The sequence below is a fragment of the Cariama cristata genome, unplaced genomic scaffold (assembly GCF_000690535.1).
Source record: "Cariama cristata isolate BGI_N322 unplaced genomic scaffold, ASM69053v1 scaffold4740, whole genome shotgun sequence".
Lineage (NCBI taxonomy): Eukaryota > Metazoa > Chordata > Aves > Cariamiformes > Cariamidae > Cariama > Cariama cristata.
Window position 1 is genome coordinate 8,539 of NW_009596226.1, and position 21,001 is coordinate 29,539.

The 21,001-nt window shown below is 37.6% G+C and overlaps 1 protein-coding gene across 1 annotated transcript; it reads left to right on the plus strand.

Annotated features, from left to right (window-relative positions):
* Positions 1-607: 607 nt before the first annotated feature.
* Positions 608-18,944, plus strand: LOC104157009 (CWF19-like protein 2; the record flags this gene model as incomplete). Its single annotated transcript, XM_009705039.1, has 9 exons — positions 608-712; positions 1,430-1,549; positions 2,959-3,066; positions 5,402-5,521; positions 7,018-7,108; positions 8,249-8,364; positions 9,899-10,611; positions 15,796-15,892; positions 18,855-18,944. Coding segments are annotated over exons 1-9 (1,497 nt in total), but the record flags the coding sequence as incomplete, so codon positions are not given.
* Between the last annotated feature and the right edge of the window lie 2,057 nt (positions 18,945-21,001).

The following is a 21,001-nucleotide window of genomic DNA, read 5'->3' on the forward strand; positions in this document are numbered from 1 at the left end:
AAAGTATTTCTCGTTTTATCTCCAGAACCAGAAAGGGAAGAACGTTCTGCAGCCCCTAATGCTAATCCTTGTATACTTGGGTACTATTTGAGAGTATTTGTATGGACTTCTGCAGTTCCAAGTTTTGCACCTGGCTGAGATACTTTCAAAGTCGAATGCGCACAAGGTTTGGCTTGCTACCTTCTCAGGTTCACAGATAGCGAGCTGTGCTTTGCAATGGAGTAATTACCCAGAGAATTTTTTGAAATAGAAAATCAGAAGTCCGCTATCATATGCGGTTCATGAAGGCTGTAAGAGCAGAAGACTTCTCTGAATGAAGAAGAGAAGTTGAATGTCTTTGTATCACTCTTGTTTAGGATGATAGGATGAAATCAGTGCTGGAAGAGCTGCAGAGCTGTAGCTTGACATATTATGTTTTAGCTGAATTTCCCCCTTAACATATAATCCAAAAGCATTTTTATTGCAGTCTTCTAAAAGGAAAAGTTCTCAAGCACAGTTCTCAACATTGTGTATGGGTATGTCAGTGTGGCTTACAAAAATGTGTCTGTAAGTAAATGTTGCTGAACTCTGCCTGGTTATTTTTCTTCTCTGTTTGTCTTAGGCCAAAATTAGTTATGAAAAGGAGCAGAGGCGCAAGCTGCTAAAGCATCTACGAGGTGAAGATACCTGGATGCTGGATGATGTGAACGAACGTGTGGAACAACTGGAAAAGGTGATGGAACTGTAAATCATTGAATTGTGTTGTTAGCTTTACAGCGTGTTCGTATGAGCAGAAGGCTTTGAGGGCTTTAACATGATCTTTAAAAACCTTCCGACTTCCGAATTCTTTATGCTTAAATATTAGCTTTTATGAAGTGGAAATAAGCTTTTACTCACAAAAAGGAAAAATTTCTGTCATTCAATTCCAGCTTTAATTTCTATCAAATGCCAAAGAGCAAGTGCTGCCAGACGAGAATAGTCCCATAGGAAGAAATCTGGAGGATCCAGGGCTTCGTAGCAGTCCCATTTGTGGTCATTCACAGGAGAAGCCTTAATGGAACCTCTGAATGTCACATCATTTTAGTGCAGAAATCTGTCCAGGTACTTCGACAGAGGACAGATGTGTATTGATGATGCAGTGATTCCCAAAGAAATAGATTTGACCGAAATAAATGTAGCGTAGAAGATATTCTATGTGTAGTTATAGTGCCTTAGTTCCAGTGAAAAAGATACTGAGAGGGGGAAGAGAAGTTGATTATGGATGTGAGGCATACCCTCCCCTCACCCCACCCAATACAAGAGAGGGAGGGTAGTAGAAATAAAATGTCTCTATGTCCAGCTGTGTGTGTGTTACCTTTTTCAGCGTGGCTTGGTGAGTAGGTTGTGATTGTTTTTCTTGTATGTTGGTGATTTGGTTTACTGGATCTCATTTACAAACATTTACTTGTAGGAACATTCTGTGCAGAAAAAAAAGAAAAAGGATAAGCATTCAAAAAAAGCAAAGAAAGAAAAGAAGAAATATAAGAAACAAAAATCTGAAAAGAAGGATGATTTACTTGATAGCTCTTCAGTAAGTAATAAACTTTAAAATGCTTCAAGTAACACTTTTAAAACCTGCACCATTTTAGTCTGAGGGTACATATGGTTAGTAAAATTAGGACTCATTCTTACCATTTTCTGTTGGGAAAAACTGTGGCAAAGTTTGTATTTTTAATATACTGAGTATTTAATCAGTTTAAAAGGTGCTGTTATGTGAGTGCTTCTGAATTTTATAATATTGAATTCACTCATTAGGAACTATAATTTTTCAACAGAGAGGAACTGAAAAAAATCCTCATTCTAGGATAGAGTGGAAAAATTTGTAGGTTCCCTGTAGTCAGTGGTATGGGGTACAACGATGTGTCTACACTTGCAAATACTTGACTTTGATTTTAAGCACGAGTTACTGCTGCATTTTTCCGTGGATATTCAACCATGGAAACTCCCAACAACATGGGAATTGTACGTGGGTCTGAAAGAAGGCTCAAACTTGTGCATTTGAATCTGTAAACAGATGCCTTCACATTGAGGGACACTCTGGCAAAGCAGTACAGAGACTGCATTAGAAATCCGGGTGCTGCATTCTGGCCATGTTGGGTAAAACAACCTGCCAGGATTTTGGTGCAAGTCAGGTAGCACTGTGATTTTTTTCTTTTCAGAGAGTCTTTTTTATTGAGTGAAGAAACATGCAGTATGATGAGATTTATTTTCCAGGGACTGGTAGCAGAGGTGAACTATGCTTTTCAGTGTGGGAAGTAACCTAAGGCACAAATGTTCCACGTTTCCCATGGGAGTCATCAAAACCCCACAGATCACATCAGTGAGTCCTAGGATACAACACAGTACTGGTTGATACCTTTGATCCAAAGTCTGTTACTCCCATGACAACTTCATGTAAATAGCAAAGAAACTCTGTTCCATGGAGTCCTGTTCGCTTCAAGTGTAGAATCTCAGCACGCTGTTTGCAAGTGCAGGAAGTTGGATATGAAAATAGGAGAAGATAGTACGTACAGTGCTTTATATTGTACTGTGTTACTCATTTTACTTTTTTAATGTAAAACATACTTAGTAATGAATTCAGATTTTTTTAATTTATTTTGGTTTTGTAATACCATAAAAACAATTGGTTTTTGTTTTGTTTTTATTCTGACAGTTTTAACTTTAGCAGTGTTATGCTAATAAATTGTGAGTATGAACTGGTGTTACATACTGTGATGTGCTCATGAAGTATGGTGGAATGTTTTGATTGTGAAGGAACAATCTCCTATGAGAACGTCAATATTCTGGTTTTGTTATCAGTATTTTTCAATAATAAACAGTATTGTATTAGTATTACTAATCAAGATCAATTTTGACTATCAATATACTTGGTAAGTTGCATTTTATCAACATATAATAGTATGTTATGGTGTTACTCTTTACATTGAACTATATTTTTAGGATTCTTCAGTTGAATGGGTTGAGTCAAATGTGTCACAGTCAGATAACACAGAAAAGGCTTGGAAGGTCAACAAGCAATCAGATGCTGTGAAAGAACCCTCCCTGCAGGTGAGCAGTCTGATAACTACTCCAGAAATAAATTCAGCATGACCAAATGTGAAACGTGCTTAGGTTTCTTGACAGCTCTTTTGCAATGTCTTGAACAAAACCAATTTTACAGACAAATGTCTTTATTTAGCTAGGTGAATATTATATTTCATTCATCAGAAGACTTCTCTACCTAATAGTTGCTTAGTATTTAACAAGGCACTACAGTTAAAAGTTGCCTAGCACCAATTCCTTTTGTCATGTTTTGAGGCTCTAACAACATAGCTTGATTTTCTTGAAGAGGTCAACTTAATTATCTTCACTAGACATGGTTTTTTTTCTGCATAATTTTGGTGGCTAGTCTGTAGTTAAATGAATTTTTGCTTCTGTGGTGCTTAAACAGATATAAAGAACTTTTCCGCAATAATATTGATGGAATCAATGCCTCTTGATTTTCTTAGGTGAATTCTATGCCCAGTAAGCAGTGTTTATTCTGGAAAATGGAGTCATTCTGAAATGAATTGCTGTGATTTTAGTGAAATGAACTGTGATTTTAGTAACGTAAATGTAGTCATATGTCACGACATCCTCAGTTTGTGTTAAAATGATGATTTTTAATTTAGCATCTAATTCCATTCCTGAAAAAAGTCCCTGTTTCTCATTCTGAGTTTGTGCATCTTGTTAAGAGAAATGAAAAGGATGTCTGAATCATATGTATCTTCTTGGAAAAGTATAAAGTAATGAAATATGAATTCTTATGTATGTTGTGATAATTTATACTGCAAAACCAGTTTTTTCCAAGCGTTTCTTGTATAATGTGTGCCCTGGGCTTGTCTGTTTTTGGATGAAGAGGGTGCTTTTGAAAGAAATTTCCTGGTCATCTGTACTTTTTGTATTTTGGCTCGCATTATGAAGAAGTTTTGGAGCATGTAAATCCATTTTCTGTTGGATTAAACTAAATTACAAGATGTGTTCTCAAAGCGCATTTGAGGTGCTCTGTGGGACCAGTCTTAGACTGGTCCAGAGTGCTTACTTAAAAGGAGAAAAAAAAAAAAAAGAAACAGAAAGCCTCCCCACATGGCAGATCTGAAGCCTATACAGAAGACAACATTCAGGCTCTTTTCAGTGATGCCCAGTGACAGGACCAGAGGCCATGGGCACAAACAGAAACAATGAATTTTCTGTCTGAACATCAGGAAGCTGTGTGTTACTGTGAGGATGACTGGGCACTGGCACAGATTACCCGGAGAGGTTGTGGAATCTCCATCCTTGGAGATATTCAAAAGCTGTCTGGATGTGGTCCTGGGCAACCAGCTCTGGGTGGCCCTGCTTGAGCAGGGGCTTGGACCAGATGATCTCCATCTGTTGATCCATGTTGCTTGCTAATGTGGGCATAGATACTACTGAATCACTTGAAGATAGATTATTTTTCAGTTCCTTCTCATTGTTAGAGGAGATCTGAGAAGTGGAATGTTGTGTTTTTCTTCTGAAACTCTCCAGTGTGTTGCCTAATATAATTTTTAAATAACAAGGAAAATGTGACATATAGCATTTATTCAGATTAACAACTGAGACTTGAACCCTACTAAGGATACGAAGACTCTTCTGCAAGGACGTGTTTCGAAATAGGTGTAATCTTGTCATTTTGATTGCTATACTACCCACAGGAGTGTTGCAAATATTTGTTTTTGTAGAGTGTATAATGCGTATGTCACTGCTTTCTTTTGAGGCTTCAAGTTTTGTGTGTATAAAGGTAGTAGGTATATCTAGGCTTTTATATGCTGTTTTTCTTTACAGAGTAGTCCTCATTTTTAAAGTGTCCTCAGTCTGGCTTCAGTTTTGTAAATGCAGTTTTCTACCTGTTGTTGTGGGTACAGTTCACAGAATTTAGATGTGTAACTGTGTAGTTTGAGGGTGTGGTTAGCGCCTAGATATTCGAGGTATGAACTGTGCTCAGTTACTGATTGCAGATTTTGTATACGCTAGAAAAGATATAAGAGGTCATGAAGTCAGAATTAGCAAGATGAAAAAGGATTGGGTCTAGATGTACAGTGTTCTTTTAAGCAAATAATAAGCAGTCTATATGGTTCACATGTTTACTAGTATTTTAAATACATTGTGAAGATGTATTTGAAATTACAGAAAGATACTTATGAAATTTATTTGTGTAAGTGAATATTAAAATTGAAAGACTGGGGTTCTTAAAATCATATTTGCTTTTTATTTCGTATGTGTTTGTAAAACTTATACTGTTTATTGTAAGTAACATTTGTCAGTAGTTGCACTGACTTGATTTGTACCTAAGCCATGCTCCTGTTGGAAGCATGAAGGCTGATTTTTTTTCTTTATTTTAAAGAGAGAAGAATGGATGAATTTAGACTTCATGTCATTGAAAACCACATCACTAGCAGCTGTCAGAGGTGAAAGACACAAAGAAAAAACACTGGAACGACAGAAAGCTCAAGAACTTGAGCAGGTAGGAGGAATTAATATATCGACTTTTTTTTACATCTTCCTAAATTTTGTGTGATGAATGAACCAATGAATTGATTCAAACACTTAAGCCTTGATGTGTGATAGTGATTTTAATTAAATTGGTCAGTTATTTGTTCTGTTTGGGATAGGAAGGGTTTATACAGCAGGCTTATCTTGTAGAGAAAAGCCTTTGAACTGTCTTCTAGGTAAGCAGACAGCCAGTTTTGTTAGTACTAAGTTCTGTAATATTTCAAGGGCTTCTGAGATGTTTTACGTAGCAACAAGGACAGACTCTTTGGTCTGGCCTTCTTCCCCATGGCATGTGTGAAAGGAGCACCATTGTTTTGTGTGAGAAAAGCTTGCCTAAGTTACTGTGTTAAAGCGCAGGGTGCTTTTTTTTTTTTCTGAAGGAAGAATTCAGAGCAGTTGCTGTACCTTTCGTGCTGCAGTTGTGCATGAACACATGGGTGGATCAGGGTCTGGCTGGGGAAGGAGTTGCTAATTAAATTAGTTCTGTTTACATACAGTTGCTGGCTGCTTCTTTGTTCATTCAGGTCCTGAAATGCAATGTAGTCTGATCTGAAAACATAGTTGCTGATCACTGTCTAATATTTACTTGTCCTCACATCTCAGAGTAGGCCATTTGTTGCTGTTAGGTTTTCAAGTTAGTTGTGCTGTGACTAGGAACCAGATGGACTTGGAGCACTCCTCTTGTGTAGTATGTGGCACTTTGGTTATTGTTTTTTGAGAAGGGATTAATCTTTTTGTGTTTTTTTTTCCTTACATAATTTTTTGCTGAACATTTTTTCTAAACTCTTGAAGGACCATTTAATGTGGCGATCTTAAATCACCAGAATGTCAGCATATATTATATAGTTAATAACAATTTATATGCATTCTTGATCCTAGAAGAATATGATTTTTATAGACTATCCCGCCCAACCACTTGCTCTCCATGCAGATTTGTACTTTTGTGTTTTCTACACCAGAATGTCTGTCCTACCTTTTGATACTCAAAACAACATGTACAACAGATGCATACAGCATGCCAGTGGTGGTGCTGAGTTGATGATATAACGTAGACAAATTCAAAATTTTGTCAGTTCTGGAAAAAAACAACCCTTTTCTCCAGTGAACTTCCTTGCCTACTTCCAGAGAAGTCAGTTGACAGAATCACAATAAGCGATCTAGTTTGAGGGTGAAAAGCAGTAACTTGAGGTAAAAATAAGAGCCCCCATAACAGCAGTGCTTCAAATGCAAGTGCACATGACTGCTACACTGGCAGTGCAGTCAAACAGTAAAACTGCTGCTGTGTAATAAAGGTGCCAACTAAGCACATGTTTGATTTGGGATGAAAAGTTATGTTTATTTCTACCTGTCGTAGTACAAGTTAGGACCAAACTGTTGTATCCCCATACAAATCTCAGAAAATTTATCAAATATTTTAGAAAATACAAGCCATATGCTATGCACACATTAAAATTATTTCTGTTTTAGGCCATGCTGTCTGAGAGAGAACTCAATCCCTATTGGAAAGATGGTGGAACAGGTTTGCCACCAGGGAAGGATGAAGCAGCTTCAGTTAAAGGTAAATGGCAACTTTTAGTAATAACCTTAAATTTCTGTCTCCATTCTCTAGTCTCTGTGTTGCTAACAAGTGGTGACTAATGTTGATGTAAAGGGATTATGAATAACATGTAATAAAGTAAAATTTGCATGAAAATTCAGTAGTGAATATTGGGTTAATATCATAGTTTTGCAGAATTTCTCTTCACTGGTTTTTAATCTTGAGTGGTTTGACCTTCAGTATCTTTACAGAAATTCTCCATTTTGAACTAATTAAAGGAAAGCATGATTTAACCAAGACAAGATAAATTGTTGTCATCTCATTTGGTTCCTTTCATGCCATTACACAAATTACAGTTTTAAAATATTCAACCACAGAAGTCTGAGTCACATTAAAATGAAGTACATTACAGATGAAGTTTGTGAAAAATATTATTTCTGTAACCTTTTCACTTCTTTCCTTACCCTAGGGTTATCCTGCCTATTTCCAGCAAGAGCAGTTAGAAAAACGTTTTTCATAGTGTCATGAAGCATTTATTTTGTGATAAGAAGGGTCCTTGTATTCTGTCAACAGGGAACAGTAGGGTCTGTGGCTTTTCTCTTTGGAAGCCTTTCCCTGTGGACAGTCTGTCCTGCAAACTATTAGCCTCATGCTCACTTCTAAGAGTCACAGAGATGAGCGATCTGTAAGAGGTGACGGACATCAGTGAGTACGTGTCCTGAATATTAAGACCTCTGCCAGCTTCTCAAATGGAAAGCAATGGGTTACTCCTTAATTTTCTGAGAAGGGGAATGCACTTGTGTGTACGTAAGGGGTATGCCAAAGAATGGACATGGAAAGTGGAAACAATAAGAAGGTTCTTTAATATCATAAAAAACCCTCACAGCTTCTCATATGCCTCTCCTGTCTTGGAAACCGCTTGTTGTGTTCTACGCTAAAATGGAGAAGCTTAAATTAAATCAGTGGTATTACTGAGGTATATCCAGCATTAACTTGTAAAAACATGTAATTGTATTATTATGTTCTTTCTATTTTTCTTTTGTACCCCTTCAATTTTTACATTAAGTTTAGGTGAAGATTTAACGTCACGTGCAGAGTAAGGTTAAATAGGAATAACTACTGAGATGCAAAATTACAACCTCTCTTTGTTTTCTACCTTAGTTACAGTGGTAGAAGATGCTGGATTAAGTTGGTTACGAAAATCGTACCAAAGGATGAAGGAGCAGGCTGAGAGAGAGAAACGAAATTTTGAGGAAATTGTAGCTGAGAGATATGGGGTAAGGACCTTCAATTAAATTTTTTTCCGTACTAACAGAGGCTTGGAAAAGGTTACTTACATGTAAAGGCACAAATACTTAATGTGTAGTGTAAGCCATAAGGAAATAAGCAGGAAAAAACAGCCTCTGAAGCTTCTCTCAAGTAGTCAAGAGTTTAAAGCTACCCAGCCTTTTCTGTCTTTTTTGTTAAATATTTTTTAATATATGGGATCACAGGAAATTTAAAATAACTATCTTCTACATCAGGAGGTTCAAATGATCTCAGTTACAAAGTACCTGAGTGCTTCCAAAATTATGATGTATACTAGAAAATATATTTTGTTCTCCCGCACGTAGCGGATAATAATGCACATTGTGGATAATAATAACGCCAAGATAATTTGAAGAACTGTGTCAAATTTTACCGAATATGAATCTTCTGGCCGCTTGTGATCTGTTCAGTCTAGATATATTGAGAAAGCTGCTTGCTTCTGAAGGGTTTAAAAGACTTCAAAATTTATTTTTAATAAAACAGTCTGCCATAGCTATTAAAACTTTAAAAAAAAAACCCCCCCCCCCCCCCCCCAATTGTATTGTTGTGTTTAAAATCATTGGTCAAAGCTATGAGGTGATAAATCTTGGCCATAGTGTTACATTTGAGTTTTCTGAGGGTTTTTTGATTAGACTGGTTTGGTTGTGGAAATCTTGGATAAGATAGTATGACTTCATACTGTTGTCTTTGAACTGAGCGATGAAACCAGCACGGTCAGCACTGGTAGAAATTATTCAGTGCCAGTGACTGTAAAGAATGTTATTTTTAAGAATCTTTCTCAAGAAACTAGAGTTCGAACAGCATGAATCACTCTGCTGAAGTACAGGATAGTGATCGAAAGAGATCCCTGCTTGATTTGCTTCAGTATGTAATGTTCTGAGCAAAAAAAAAGAGTAGTTGGTGGCTTTTAATTCAGCTCAAAAGAGGGAAGAGGAACTGTCCACACCTTGCATAATTGTCTAATGGATGAAGTATTTGTCCAGAAAGCCAGAGACAGGGGTTCAAAACCTCTTTCAAGCTAAATATTTTGAACCCACTCTCCTGTGTTTTTAAGAGTTTAACTAGATTGTAAAATAGTTTAGTGGGAACGTCCATTGGTTCTGTAGAAGCTGAGCATCTAGTCGGCATAAACACAAAGTTCATGAGTAAGAGGGGGAAAGCCTTTCTCCCTAGCTCAAGCTCCTAATCTCCAGGTTCCCAAGAGGAGACAGTTCTGAGGCTCTGGTCCCTGCTCTATTTAGTGCTTTAGAACCATGGGCTGAAAGTTAGAAATAGTCCAAGAGAAAGGATCAGCAAGCCTTCCCAACAGAGCATCTTAGACACGAGGCTGTTCAGTTCCCTTTTTCATACTGGTCTTCCTTTCCACTCCACGGCTCATGCCTTGCCCTTTGCAGTGACTCATTTTCACAGAATGGTGCCTTTCTTGTAATACTTTGTAGGGAGCTTCACAATACCCCGTGATCTTAAAAGCAATATGACTATTTTTTTTATTCTTTCTTATAGTCAATGGAGGTATTTCAGTCACGATTAGAAGAAGCTGAAAAAGTTGCATCCAGAAAGGAAAATTATTATAGAAATGAAAGATGGAAGAAAACTGACTATTCAGAAAGTGAGAAAGAGAAGAAAGAACAGCATATGAAAAAGGATACACGAGATGAAGATGATAGAAACAGGAACAGGTTTGGGGGCTATACTAGGGAGAAATATGGCAAAGGATGGGCACAAGAAGACAAAGGTTACAAGAGAGAGATGTCAAGAGAAGACCAAGAACGTGGGCACAGTAGCACAGACTCTGTATTGAGAGGCTACAGCTCCAAAGCAGAAAAAGACGAAAAACAAAGTCAGGAGAAGCGTTCATCTCTAAGTAGCATGAAACATAAATTTCTGAAACCCTCTGAAGATGATTTATCACCTGACAGTGTACCTAGAGACTACAAGTCACAGCAGTCCTCTTCCAAACTGCCAGTTCATAGCTCTTTGAGCAGCCGTTTCCAAAAACCTAGTGAGGATACTGCACTGTGCACCGAAACACACACAGAAGATGACAATGTGAAATTAACGCCTGATCAAAAATCATCAGGTACTAGGGAACAAATTGATGACGATAGTTGGGAAAGAACTCCAAGTGATGAAAAAGAGAAATCGCGACAGGAGTATCCAAGCGATATCCCTGAGAAGAAACAAACGTTATCTGACAGTAAAACATCGTGTTCTAGGTATTTTACAAATATTTTTACTTGCCTTTTATTTGCTCTATTTTTCATGGTAAAGTATACTGGAAACTCTTATCTTCTTTGTGACAGTATTAGATCTGATATGATCAGATCTCTTTAGTTAGGAGGAGGCTAGCCTCCCAGCTGGCCGCAGCTAAAACCCCTGTAGAAGCAATGAATAGCCTCTGCTTGTCCTGTTTTCTCAGCGTATTTGAGAATTGCTAATGATTATTTTCTGCTTTCTAATGTTAGTTCACACTGCAGAAAAATTGGCCTCTTAGGCAAAAAAAACTGGAGAACGGTATCTTAACTGTTGTTCAATTTATAAAAGACAAACTTGAAATGTTAGAAAATGCTGATTAAAAACTGAACTAATTAGTATGGCAGGGATACGTTTGCCACTTGTGAGATGAACTCATATGCTGAAGTAGTAGCATATGAAAAATAGTAGAAGGTATTGATTAGAAAAGTGCATTTTCTGTGGAAAAGAGGAAAGATAAATAGGAGTGGGAAGGGAAATGCAAACTAATATGCGGTAGGAATTTCAGTTTGCCTAACTTGCTTTAGTGAAAGGCAACGGAAAGTAGTAAGGAGAGGTGGTCGGAAAAGTAAGTTGTATACAGCTGAGCTGTTGCTCTACTCGAGGCCACATGTTCTCCAGTAATACCAGCTTGCTGGTTCTTCCAGTGATACGAGTAGTGTGATTGTTACTGTGAATGCTTTCCTTCAGATCTTCCCAATGATAGGTAGGCAGGTGCAAAAGTATTTCAGAGTCAGGATGGTGTTATTTAATTGCTTGGGAAATCTGGACAAGTAAATATTCTTGGTCGGATTACGTAAGAAGGATGGTATGATTTAGTTGCAAACAGCATTTGATGAAACAAGATCAAGTGTAATTCCTCCTTTCTATATGCTTGTGTCAGTTATTTGCAGAAAAAAACTTATAGCGGCGTTATGAATTTGCTTTCAATGTTTCATTGTTGGATTCTAATAACAAGACAATACCTTAGAAGTATTTATTTATAACTGTTCCTCCGTGTAGTACTTGCAGATACCTCACTGTGTATTTGCAAATACAAAAATTGTACATTAAATGAGCACTGCATGACTAACCAGAAACAACCAGCTTTTAGTCTACACAATTCTTCATATTGTATAGGCTGGGTATTTTTTCCAGATTTCACTTGCTATATTTTCTGCTTTGATAGGAGCCAATGAAATTTACATTTTCTTTGATAGCAGGAAGGTAAATGGTTTGCATGATTTTCACTTAATCTTATGTATTTATTTATTTTTAAAAAGCATGAGTTTGAATATACATCAGAGCAGGAGTAGTTGCCGATTCTGGCACAAACAGTTTATATGCACATGCTGTGGGAAGTCCCACTCGTGTTTGCCATGTCTTGTTTTATTGTTTATTTTAGTATTTGCCTAGGTGTTATTTTGCTGGAAAATGAGAAATACATCTTTATAGTTGTTTTAATTACTCTGAAAAAAAGATCTGTAGCATTAAACCTGTGATGTATGAGACATTTTAATTTAGTGATCCTCTTTGTTTTTCTAGTTATTGCCTTGAAGTGCCTGGGGTTTACCACTTTAAACGCACTTTGTAAACTTCTGATTAGAATGATTCACGATGTGTCTGAGCTGGAGTCTGTGAGACTTCCTCAGCTCTTTGATCTTGGTTTGTTCATGACTTTGTTTAGATACAAGGTCTGCACAGTCCACGGTTGTTTCCTGCCTGCCTTGGGTAGTGCACTGGTTTCCATAAGTAGAGCTGGGCATTGCTTTGCATGTGTGGTGTGTTGACTCCAGCAAGCAACTAAGGAGGTAGCCAGCTGCTTGCTCATTCTCCCTTCTGCAGAGGGAGTCATAAGAGCAAAAGGGAGAAAAACTCATGTATTGGATAAAGACAGTTTAAGAAGCGACAGCATGAGACAAAAAACAAGTGATGCAAAGGCAGACAGGCGGTCACCACCTCCCACGAGCAGATGGATGCCCAACCAGTTTCTGAGCAGCAACTACTTTGGAAAAACTACACTTTCCAGCTTTTCTTGCTGAGAATGATGTTATATGGCATGGAATATCCCTTTGGGCTGTTCGGGTTGGCTCTCCTGGCTGTGTCCCAGGCTCTTGCCCACCACAGCGTACTTGCTGAGAAACCGGAGAAAGCCTTGATGCTGTGTAAGCATTGTTCACAGAATCCCAGAATCGATTTGGTTGGAAGAGACCTCTGGGATCATCGAGTCCAACCTTTGCCCTCACACCCCCATGTCAACCAGACCATGGCACTAAGTGCCACCTCCAGTCTTTTCTTAAACCCCTCCAGGGATGGGGACTCCACCGCCTCCCTGGGCAGCCCATCCCAATGCCTAACGACCCTTTCGGTGAAGAAATGCCTCCTCATTTCCCGCCTGAACTTCCCCTGGCACAGTTTCAGACTGTGCCCTCTTATCCCGTCACTAGTTACTTGGGAGAAGAGACCGACCCCCACCTGGCTACCCCCTCCTGTCAGGTCATTGTAGAGAGCGATCAGGTCTCCCCTCAGCCTCCTCTTCTCCAGGCTAACCCCCCCCAGCTCCCTCAGCCGCTCCCCATCAGACTTGTGCTCCAGACCCTTCCCCACCTTCATTGCCCTTCTCTGGACTCGCTCCAGCCCCTCAAGGGCTTTCTTGTGGTGAGGGGCCCAGAACTGAACACAGCACTCGAGGTGCGGCCTCACCAGTGCTGAGTACAGGGGGACGATCACTGCCCTGGTCCTGTTGGCCACACTATTGCTGATACAAGCCAGGAGGCCATTGGCCTTCTTGGCTACCTGTTCAGCAATAGGCAAAATACTGGTGTGTTACCAGCACTGTCATCAGTTCAGTCACCATATGGGCTGCTGTGAAGAACATAAACTCCATCCCAGCCAGACTTACTAGAGGATGTAATTATTGAGTAGAAGTTAGTGATACCATTGTCTCATTATTGTTATCTTAAAAGAAGCCAGTACTCCTTTACAGTCTTATTTTTTGGTTTTGGGGTTTTTTTTGTTAAGTAATGGTAATTCACTTTTATTGCAAGTGCAAAAACTGTACCTTTTAGCTTTTGGTTAGCACACGTAGTACATGCAATGCTAACTGTAACTGGACAGAGCTGCAAATTCTGGGAAACTAGGTTGTGTACAGAAGTTGTTTGCTTATTCAAGTTCAAAGAATTCAATTATTATGATAGAAAAGATAATTCTTTTCCTCACAGAAGAGAAGTAAGCATAGAAACTATTTAGCTGATATTTTCTTTTGCATGTACTGTTGTACTCAATTATACATCTTCTTTGATATTTTAATTATGTTTCTTAACTAATACAATTACTGAGCTGATTTATCAGTAAATTGGAGATTACTTAGGCCTGGAAAACCATATAGCCTCTACTTCTTGACTGACTTATTTCCAAGTTCTTCTAAGCTGACTCTTAACTCCTAAGCTTCTGTGTGTCTGAGATAGCGTATGACCTGTCTTGCTGTTTCCTTCAGTGAGGATTGTCTTTTTTTGTAGAATTTTGTAGAAAATTCTGCCTTTTGAACATTTCAGGTTTGGATACGTGGGGTAGTTATCTGTTGGGAATAATTTATAAGCTGCTGCTTTCTTTTTCTTCCTAAAGTTTCAAGTCTTGTAATACGCATACTCTTTCAGCAGTGGTGTCAGTCAGTCGCAAAAAGTAAATCTTCATTGATGTGAAGGCTTGGATTAATAAGTGTTACTGGTTCAGTTCCTCATCTCTCACGCTGACAATGTACCTTTTAAGTTTTTTATCCCTTCTAAAGCACAGAGAGAGTTTCTTCAGCCTATAAATCAAAGTGTTCTGGACAGTTATGACACAGGTTAATTAAAAGTGCTGACTGGATGTCCAAGGGATCTCCCCAGAGGAAAAGTCCATCCAACCAGCATTTGCTCAAAATCACACTTAATAATGTGACTGCTTCAGAGTTTAATTTGAGACAAGATAAAAAGCAAATCAGAACAATGTCTCTTGTCTCAAAAAGTTCAGACGATGATTCAAGTGTTAGCACTGCTTAAGAAAAGCATGTATGAAGTAATAAACACTGCTTGCTCCCTTTAGTGAAACAGTCTGCCTTGTTTTAAAAAATAGATTAAGGAGACATGAGAACTTCATCTTCGAGGGTTCTGTTTCTGGTGAAGTTAATGTGAAAGTTTCTGCTGAGTTTTTGGGTTTTGGATTGGGCATCTTCAGAACAGATGAAAGTAACTTTGGTAATTTCTTCAGGGCTGGGGAGATCTGGCAGTTAAAGATGACACCATCTTCAAAGTTCTCCCATTCTTCAGATCCTACAGGGTTTAACCATACTGAGTAGTGAGTGAATTCTCTCTCTCTCTCCTTTAATAGCAGGAACCAATATCATAACTGTACTCTTATGTCTCTTGTGTTGAGAATGAGTTGGTTTTAGTCTTTCCTAGGGTTGGAGAAAAAGAACCAAACTTGTTTGGTGCCTCTTTGCAATAATTCTTAAAGACCTTATTTATTATCATAAGAACTCATACACTAACCTTTTAATATTAAAATTAAGATACAATACTGTTTATTACTAGCTGTAGCTTCTCTAGGGGGACTTCATATTTTAAAAACGGTACCGGTTAATTTTCCATGGAAACTCTACCATATCAGCCATGACGTCTTTAGAAGCAAAGATTGTACTGGGAGCAGATAAGTATGGGCATGTAAGTAGTTTTCAAGAGCTGGAAGGCAATTTGATGTATGGGAGAGCAACTAGAAAATGGGTGATTTTGCTGGACCTGAGAAATAAAAACATGACCAAAGCCAGAAAGGAGAATTACAGAGTGGGTTTAAGTTCCTCTTTCTACTCCTCTTTTCATTGTTTTTTGTCTGCTTATACCTGCTACTGGCTCTTGACTGTTTTTTCATGCTGAGAAAATGTTCATAAGATAGTGCTTTTCATTTTAATTGATCTCAAAAGTAAAAGAAAACATACCTCATAAAAATTTTATTCAAGCTTTTTGGTCTCGGAGTCCTTGGCAACTTGTGACTGTAAATATATTTTTATAATATATTGTCATCAATTATTTTGACAATAGGAGCATATGTACGAGTACAGTAGGCATATAATAATTACACAGGTGAATACTGCATTGGTTTTTTATGGATTTAGTGCTGCTGGTGTTTTACAGATACACATCAAAGGATGAACCGCCTCGGGTCCTAAGTGAAGAGGAAATGAACAGACTTGGAGCGAGGGTTGTGAAAGCAGAACTCATGGGAGACATGGTAATGTGTTTGAAAAACTGTCATGATTTACTGCAATTTTTCTTTAAAGCTCGCAGTGATTTAGTTGGGTTAAAAAAAAAAAAAGAAAAGGTTTTGATTCAAACCAGTAAAGTCCTGCAAAATTTGATCAGGTGGGATTTGAAGACACTGCTTTTACTGTAACTTCTGCTTTAAATGCAGTGGTTCATAGACTAGAATAGAGGATTCAGGAGCCAGGTTTTGTAGGCTAAGTGGAATATCCAAAACCAGTTCTTCTCCGCCTTTTTTTTATAGGATTTAATGTCTTTTTTATTAAGCTGGGAGCAGGTGAAAATACAAAGCTCCGAGTCTGTGTTACAAGGTAGACAGTCTCTGGGGCTTTTGTTATTTCAACAGCTTTGTCACAGGTAGATGCTTGTGGTCCATAGCTCTGCTGTATAAGCATACTTACTAATTATGATATGGAAATATAAAACTGAAAGGGAATGCATAAGCCATTGCATCCAGCTCTGCAATAAGAACAACTTTGTGATGTTTTGTGGTCAGCTCCACAAAATGTCTGCCCTGAATGAGCCTGGGTCCATGAAGCTGAGATAAACAGCTACGCGTTTAACGTTGCTTTAGGAGGCTTGTTTCAGACAGCAACCTGAAGGATCAAGAATTTCACTCTTTTGGAACACTCCGAACTCTGGAAGTATATATATATATTTTTTTTTTTTTATTGCATTGAGTATGACTATAGTGAGTCAGTTGCTTTCAGTAGTGCTGCCTGGAAGTTTCAATTATAGCAAGGTCATAGTCTTAGTTTTTAAGCTATGTTTTTCAAGTGCTTCCTCTGAACAGCTGCTCTTAAAGAAGTATTGCTGAAATTTGTTGAAGGATATAATAAATTTTTTTATAAGTGAATCCTATCACTGTGGGCCTTTGGTTTTGGTTTCCTTTTTTTTTAAGATTAACCTTTAGTGCACCTATTTACCTCACTTCTTGTGACAGAATATTTGCACCAAAGTCTGCATCACTAAGAAGTAATAAATAAGACATGTTATGACTTCAAGTGCCAAATTGATGTTTCCTGACAGCCATTGATTCTTTGATTTGTGAGAAGTTTTAGGATGTTTGGCATACAAATTTATTGCTAGATTAGAATGTGGTGTTTGTCAAAGCCCCATCACATAACTTAAATTTTGTTAGGAGAAAGTGTCCATTTTATAAATGTCTTTTCAAGCTGATTTTATATTATGAATTCTGTTTCTACAGACTGACACAGATGTGTGTATGTAGCTTTACAAAATTTGAAAAAATGTACCTTTTCTGAAATCCTGTCCATTTGAAATCTTATCAGCTTCAAAAGTGAATTAAAAGTAACTTCAAGCAGTGTATTTTCTAAGTTATAATGAGTGTTAAAACATGGAGGCATCTATTTAAGTCATTAATCTGTAGTTTTCCTCGTTAATATACAAAAAATACACTATTGAGGAAAAAATACGTTTCTGAATATGATTATATGATAGGATTGTGAGAGACTTGTATTAGTCACTTAAGATATTATTTTAAGACGTTTTCCTACAGGGGAAATGATTGAAGCTATCTGTCTACGAGTTGCTATAAAGTACTGGGGAGGGGAAAGTATTCCAAAGACTCTCATGGAGAGCAGCAAAAATGTGTGATTTTTTTTTTTTTTCCTACTGCTCAGCTTCAATAGCACTGTCCAAGTAAAAATTTGGGCAGAAGTGTGACTTTTTCTTTTCAACCTGACAATAACCAAACTAGTAATTTGAATAAAAATATACAGGTATTCTGTGGAGAGAGTGTGATTTTTTTAATTAATCTACTGTATTATTTTGACCAAAATCATGTAGCAGAAGCCAACATTACAATTTTACTGTTGATTTTATATATACATATGTGCTCTGAATTAGCCTAGTTAAAAAACCCCACAAACTACAGTATAAATAATAAAATAACTAATATTTGCCTTGTTGCTCTTTAAGTATTTTTTTTTCATGGACTTTCTCTGATCAGGTTGAAGATGCAACTTGTTTAAGCAAGTTCATCCCCACGCACCAGAACAGATGCTTATGTAAGAGCATGTCGTGGTGGCTGGACCTCAAGGTTGACCATGTGGGACAAATGAATTCTGAACCTATTTTTGTTACTGACTTGCTGCTTGGCGTTGATCTACGGACTTAATTTTGGGGCAGCAAGTATGGGCATGATTGTTGGAGTCCAATCAATGAAACTGGCAAAGTGGTCAGAGTATAAACGGTTGTATTTCTTATAGGTTGTCACCTGACCATCCTTAGCAAACCAAGATATTCTGAAATGCTTGTATTTATTTAATAAACAGATGTATGAGAGAGCAGGAGCATCAAAAACAATTTACACAAAACTAAACAGTTCTCATTTTCCACCTCTTGTCTGTTGTAATTCCCAAAGGTCTCAAGTGCCAAAGTTGGATAAGCGATGTAGAGAGATGTGAAACTGCATAGCAAAAATATCTGAGAGATATTTTCCTAGACCCATTGCATTCACGTGTGTGTATATATGTGTGTGTGTATGTCTATATATATAAAAGTAAATAAAAGGATATGTAGCATAACCTGGAAAGATTATACACTTGATGTGTTCAGGCTTCCTTATTTAGCTTCCTATACATAAAGTAGTATCTATGCTTAGCTACACAATGCATTTATTAGCATAACTGAATAATGTTTAAGCATAGTTTTTTCTGGTGTTTTTATGATAATACATGTTTCTATACTATATAGATGCCTGTGTTCTGAACATTATTTTTTTTTAACTTTATCTCCAGTAAAGAACTGTGTGAATTATATTGACATGTTTTCTTTAGTATCTTGTGTCATTAGAGTTTAAAAAACTATATCAAAACATGAAGAAATGGAATGAATAGTTAATTCTGCTATAAAGGACTCTCAGAGTTTTAAATGGTTAAACTAATGGAGTACTACCACTTTCTTTGAAGGAATTGGCTTCAAAACTTCAAGCAGAACTTGAAAACGCTCGCAAATTGAGAGAGACTCAAGGGCAGATTCCAGCAAAATCTGACAGAGAGGTAAGGGGAATATACTCTTCTTTTCTTTGTGCTAACACAATGATATAACACAGGTAGCAGCTGAATTATAGAGCACGTGAAATGAACTTAGGAAAACTACAAGGTGTCACTTTAGGTGAGTTACTGTTCAAATTGAATTATACTTTTTGGTAGTAAACAAAATTTTTTCTCCATTGTACTTTAGCAACTTCCATAGGATTTTTTTTACTGGTAATATTTTCTCAGCAATGATATATGTCTTCCATTAAAACTGATATGTGTTGTGTTGTTGACTGTGCTGACTGTTACATAACTGTGAAGTCTCTGAAGAAGCTGGCACTTCAAATGTTGTTCTGTTTAAAGGGTGGTATTCAACAAGTGAATAGGAATCTTCTTCCATACCAACTTTGGTATAGCTACAGGCAAACAGTGTCAGTATCTTTGTTTATGAGCTCTGTCCTCATGAGGGAGAGGAGACTTTTAGGCAAAAACTAATGTTCTTGTTCAATTTGACCCCAGTTCCTCAGTGAAAATTCAGCTGCAAGTCAGCTGAGTTTGAAAAGCCACTAATACTTTTCTTGAAAAGGCTTCATCTTGGACCTCATACTCTCCAGTCTTCAGAAGACAGACTGAACTGGAAGTTAATGTGTGGCCTCTTGCTGACTACATTGTGACAGTAGTATTAAAGTGTAAAATCTCAGACCTTGAATGCACAAGAATTTAAGATTACAAGAGCTCTGTCTAGGTAGACTCTGCTTTGTTGCAGTGCAATTCTTAGGCATGTTTTTCATGTATATACAAAATAAATGAATTAAGCAGATTGGAGTTGTGTAAGTACACAGGAAAAAAATCCATTCGGACTTTAAAATTGGGAAGTAGAGAGCATGTTATGGGTGGTCCTCATAAATGTTGGTAAAGACCTGTTCCTTAGAAAATGAGTCACGAATAACAATTTTGGTCAGCTTTAGTCTTAGCCATAGTCAGATTTTTATCTTAGTTTTTAAAATCTTTTAATGAAAAATTAACAGCATGTAGTCATTGCAGAAGTACCAAATGTAAATACTACTCGAATTTTCAGAAAGGAAAATTTTGATTTAAAATTAAAAAATGGAGTGAAAACATACTTAGCATGAGGCCGCTCCTTCTAGCTCTCTTCATCCTGAGGACAATTGGTCTCACAGCTTGTGCTTCTACCAAGTGTTAGGCTGCTCTGCAACAGGGAGATTCCTCCCTATGTGTAGAAACACCAAGCTCAGCAGTGCAAGAGTTTGAGGATTCAGAAGGATAAACTGACAAAGAGGAAATAGTCTACATCCTTCTGACCTGATATGGGTCCTAATCTATCTCTGGACTGGCGTCTGAAAAATGGATGAGTAGTCCAGGAGGAGCCTTACTTTTCAGAAAGGTGTATTATAGAATTGGAAATACCATCTTGCTGTCCTAAAGCCTCAAAGGGATTGACTTAGTCATTTCTATTCATGAATATACTATAGGATAATTATGATTTTTATTTTATCTTTTGTGTGCCTGTCCATATTCAGTTTTGTACTCTTATGTGCTTATTTACTCAGGCTGGGTCTGGGGACTTACAGGCCATGTCTACTCTTGGTCCTGTGTTCCCTTTAAACATAGTGGAAAAAATTGTGGATGGCCCTAGGCTACCCCCTCTTTTTCTTTCTCTCCTGTGGGAGCTTGACTAAGCCCTCATTGACTACCTTAGTGGAAGATTGAAGGGATTTAAAAACAGGGCCCTTTCCTCTCTGAAGTATCTTGGATGCAAAATGTCTACCTTTGTGAGTTCCATGTTGACTTTTTCTGAAGCTCAAAATCAGCTTCTTACGTAATTCCAGACGTAGGAGCTTGGTTTTTAGATCTATTCATCTCAGAATGCTTATTTTTATGTCAGAATCCATCTATCTTGCAGAAACAATCTTTAGTTTGTGGGAACTGGGACTGTTGACAGTCCTGCTGTTGTAGACTTTCCGTGGTTTGCCAATGCAAATAGTCCTTTACAGGTACAGCAGGGCTGCTGTTTGTAATTCTGCAAAGGTTAGCTCTTGAACTGCATCACGCGAGAA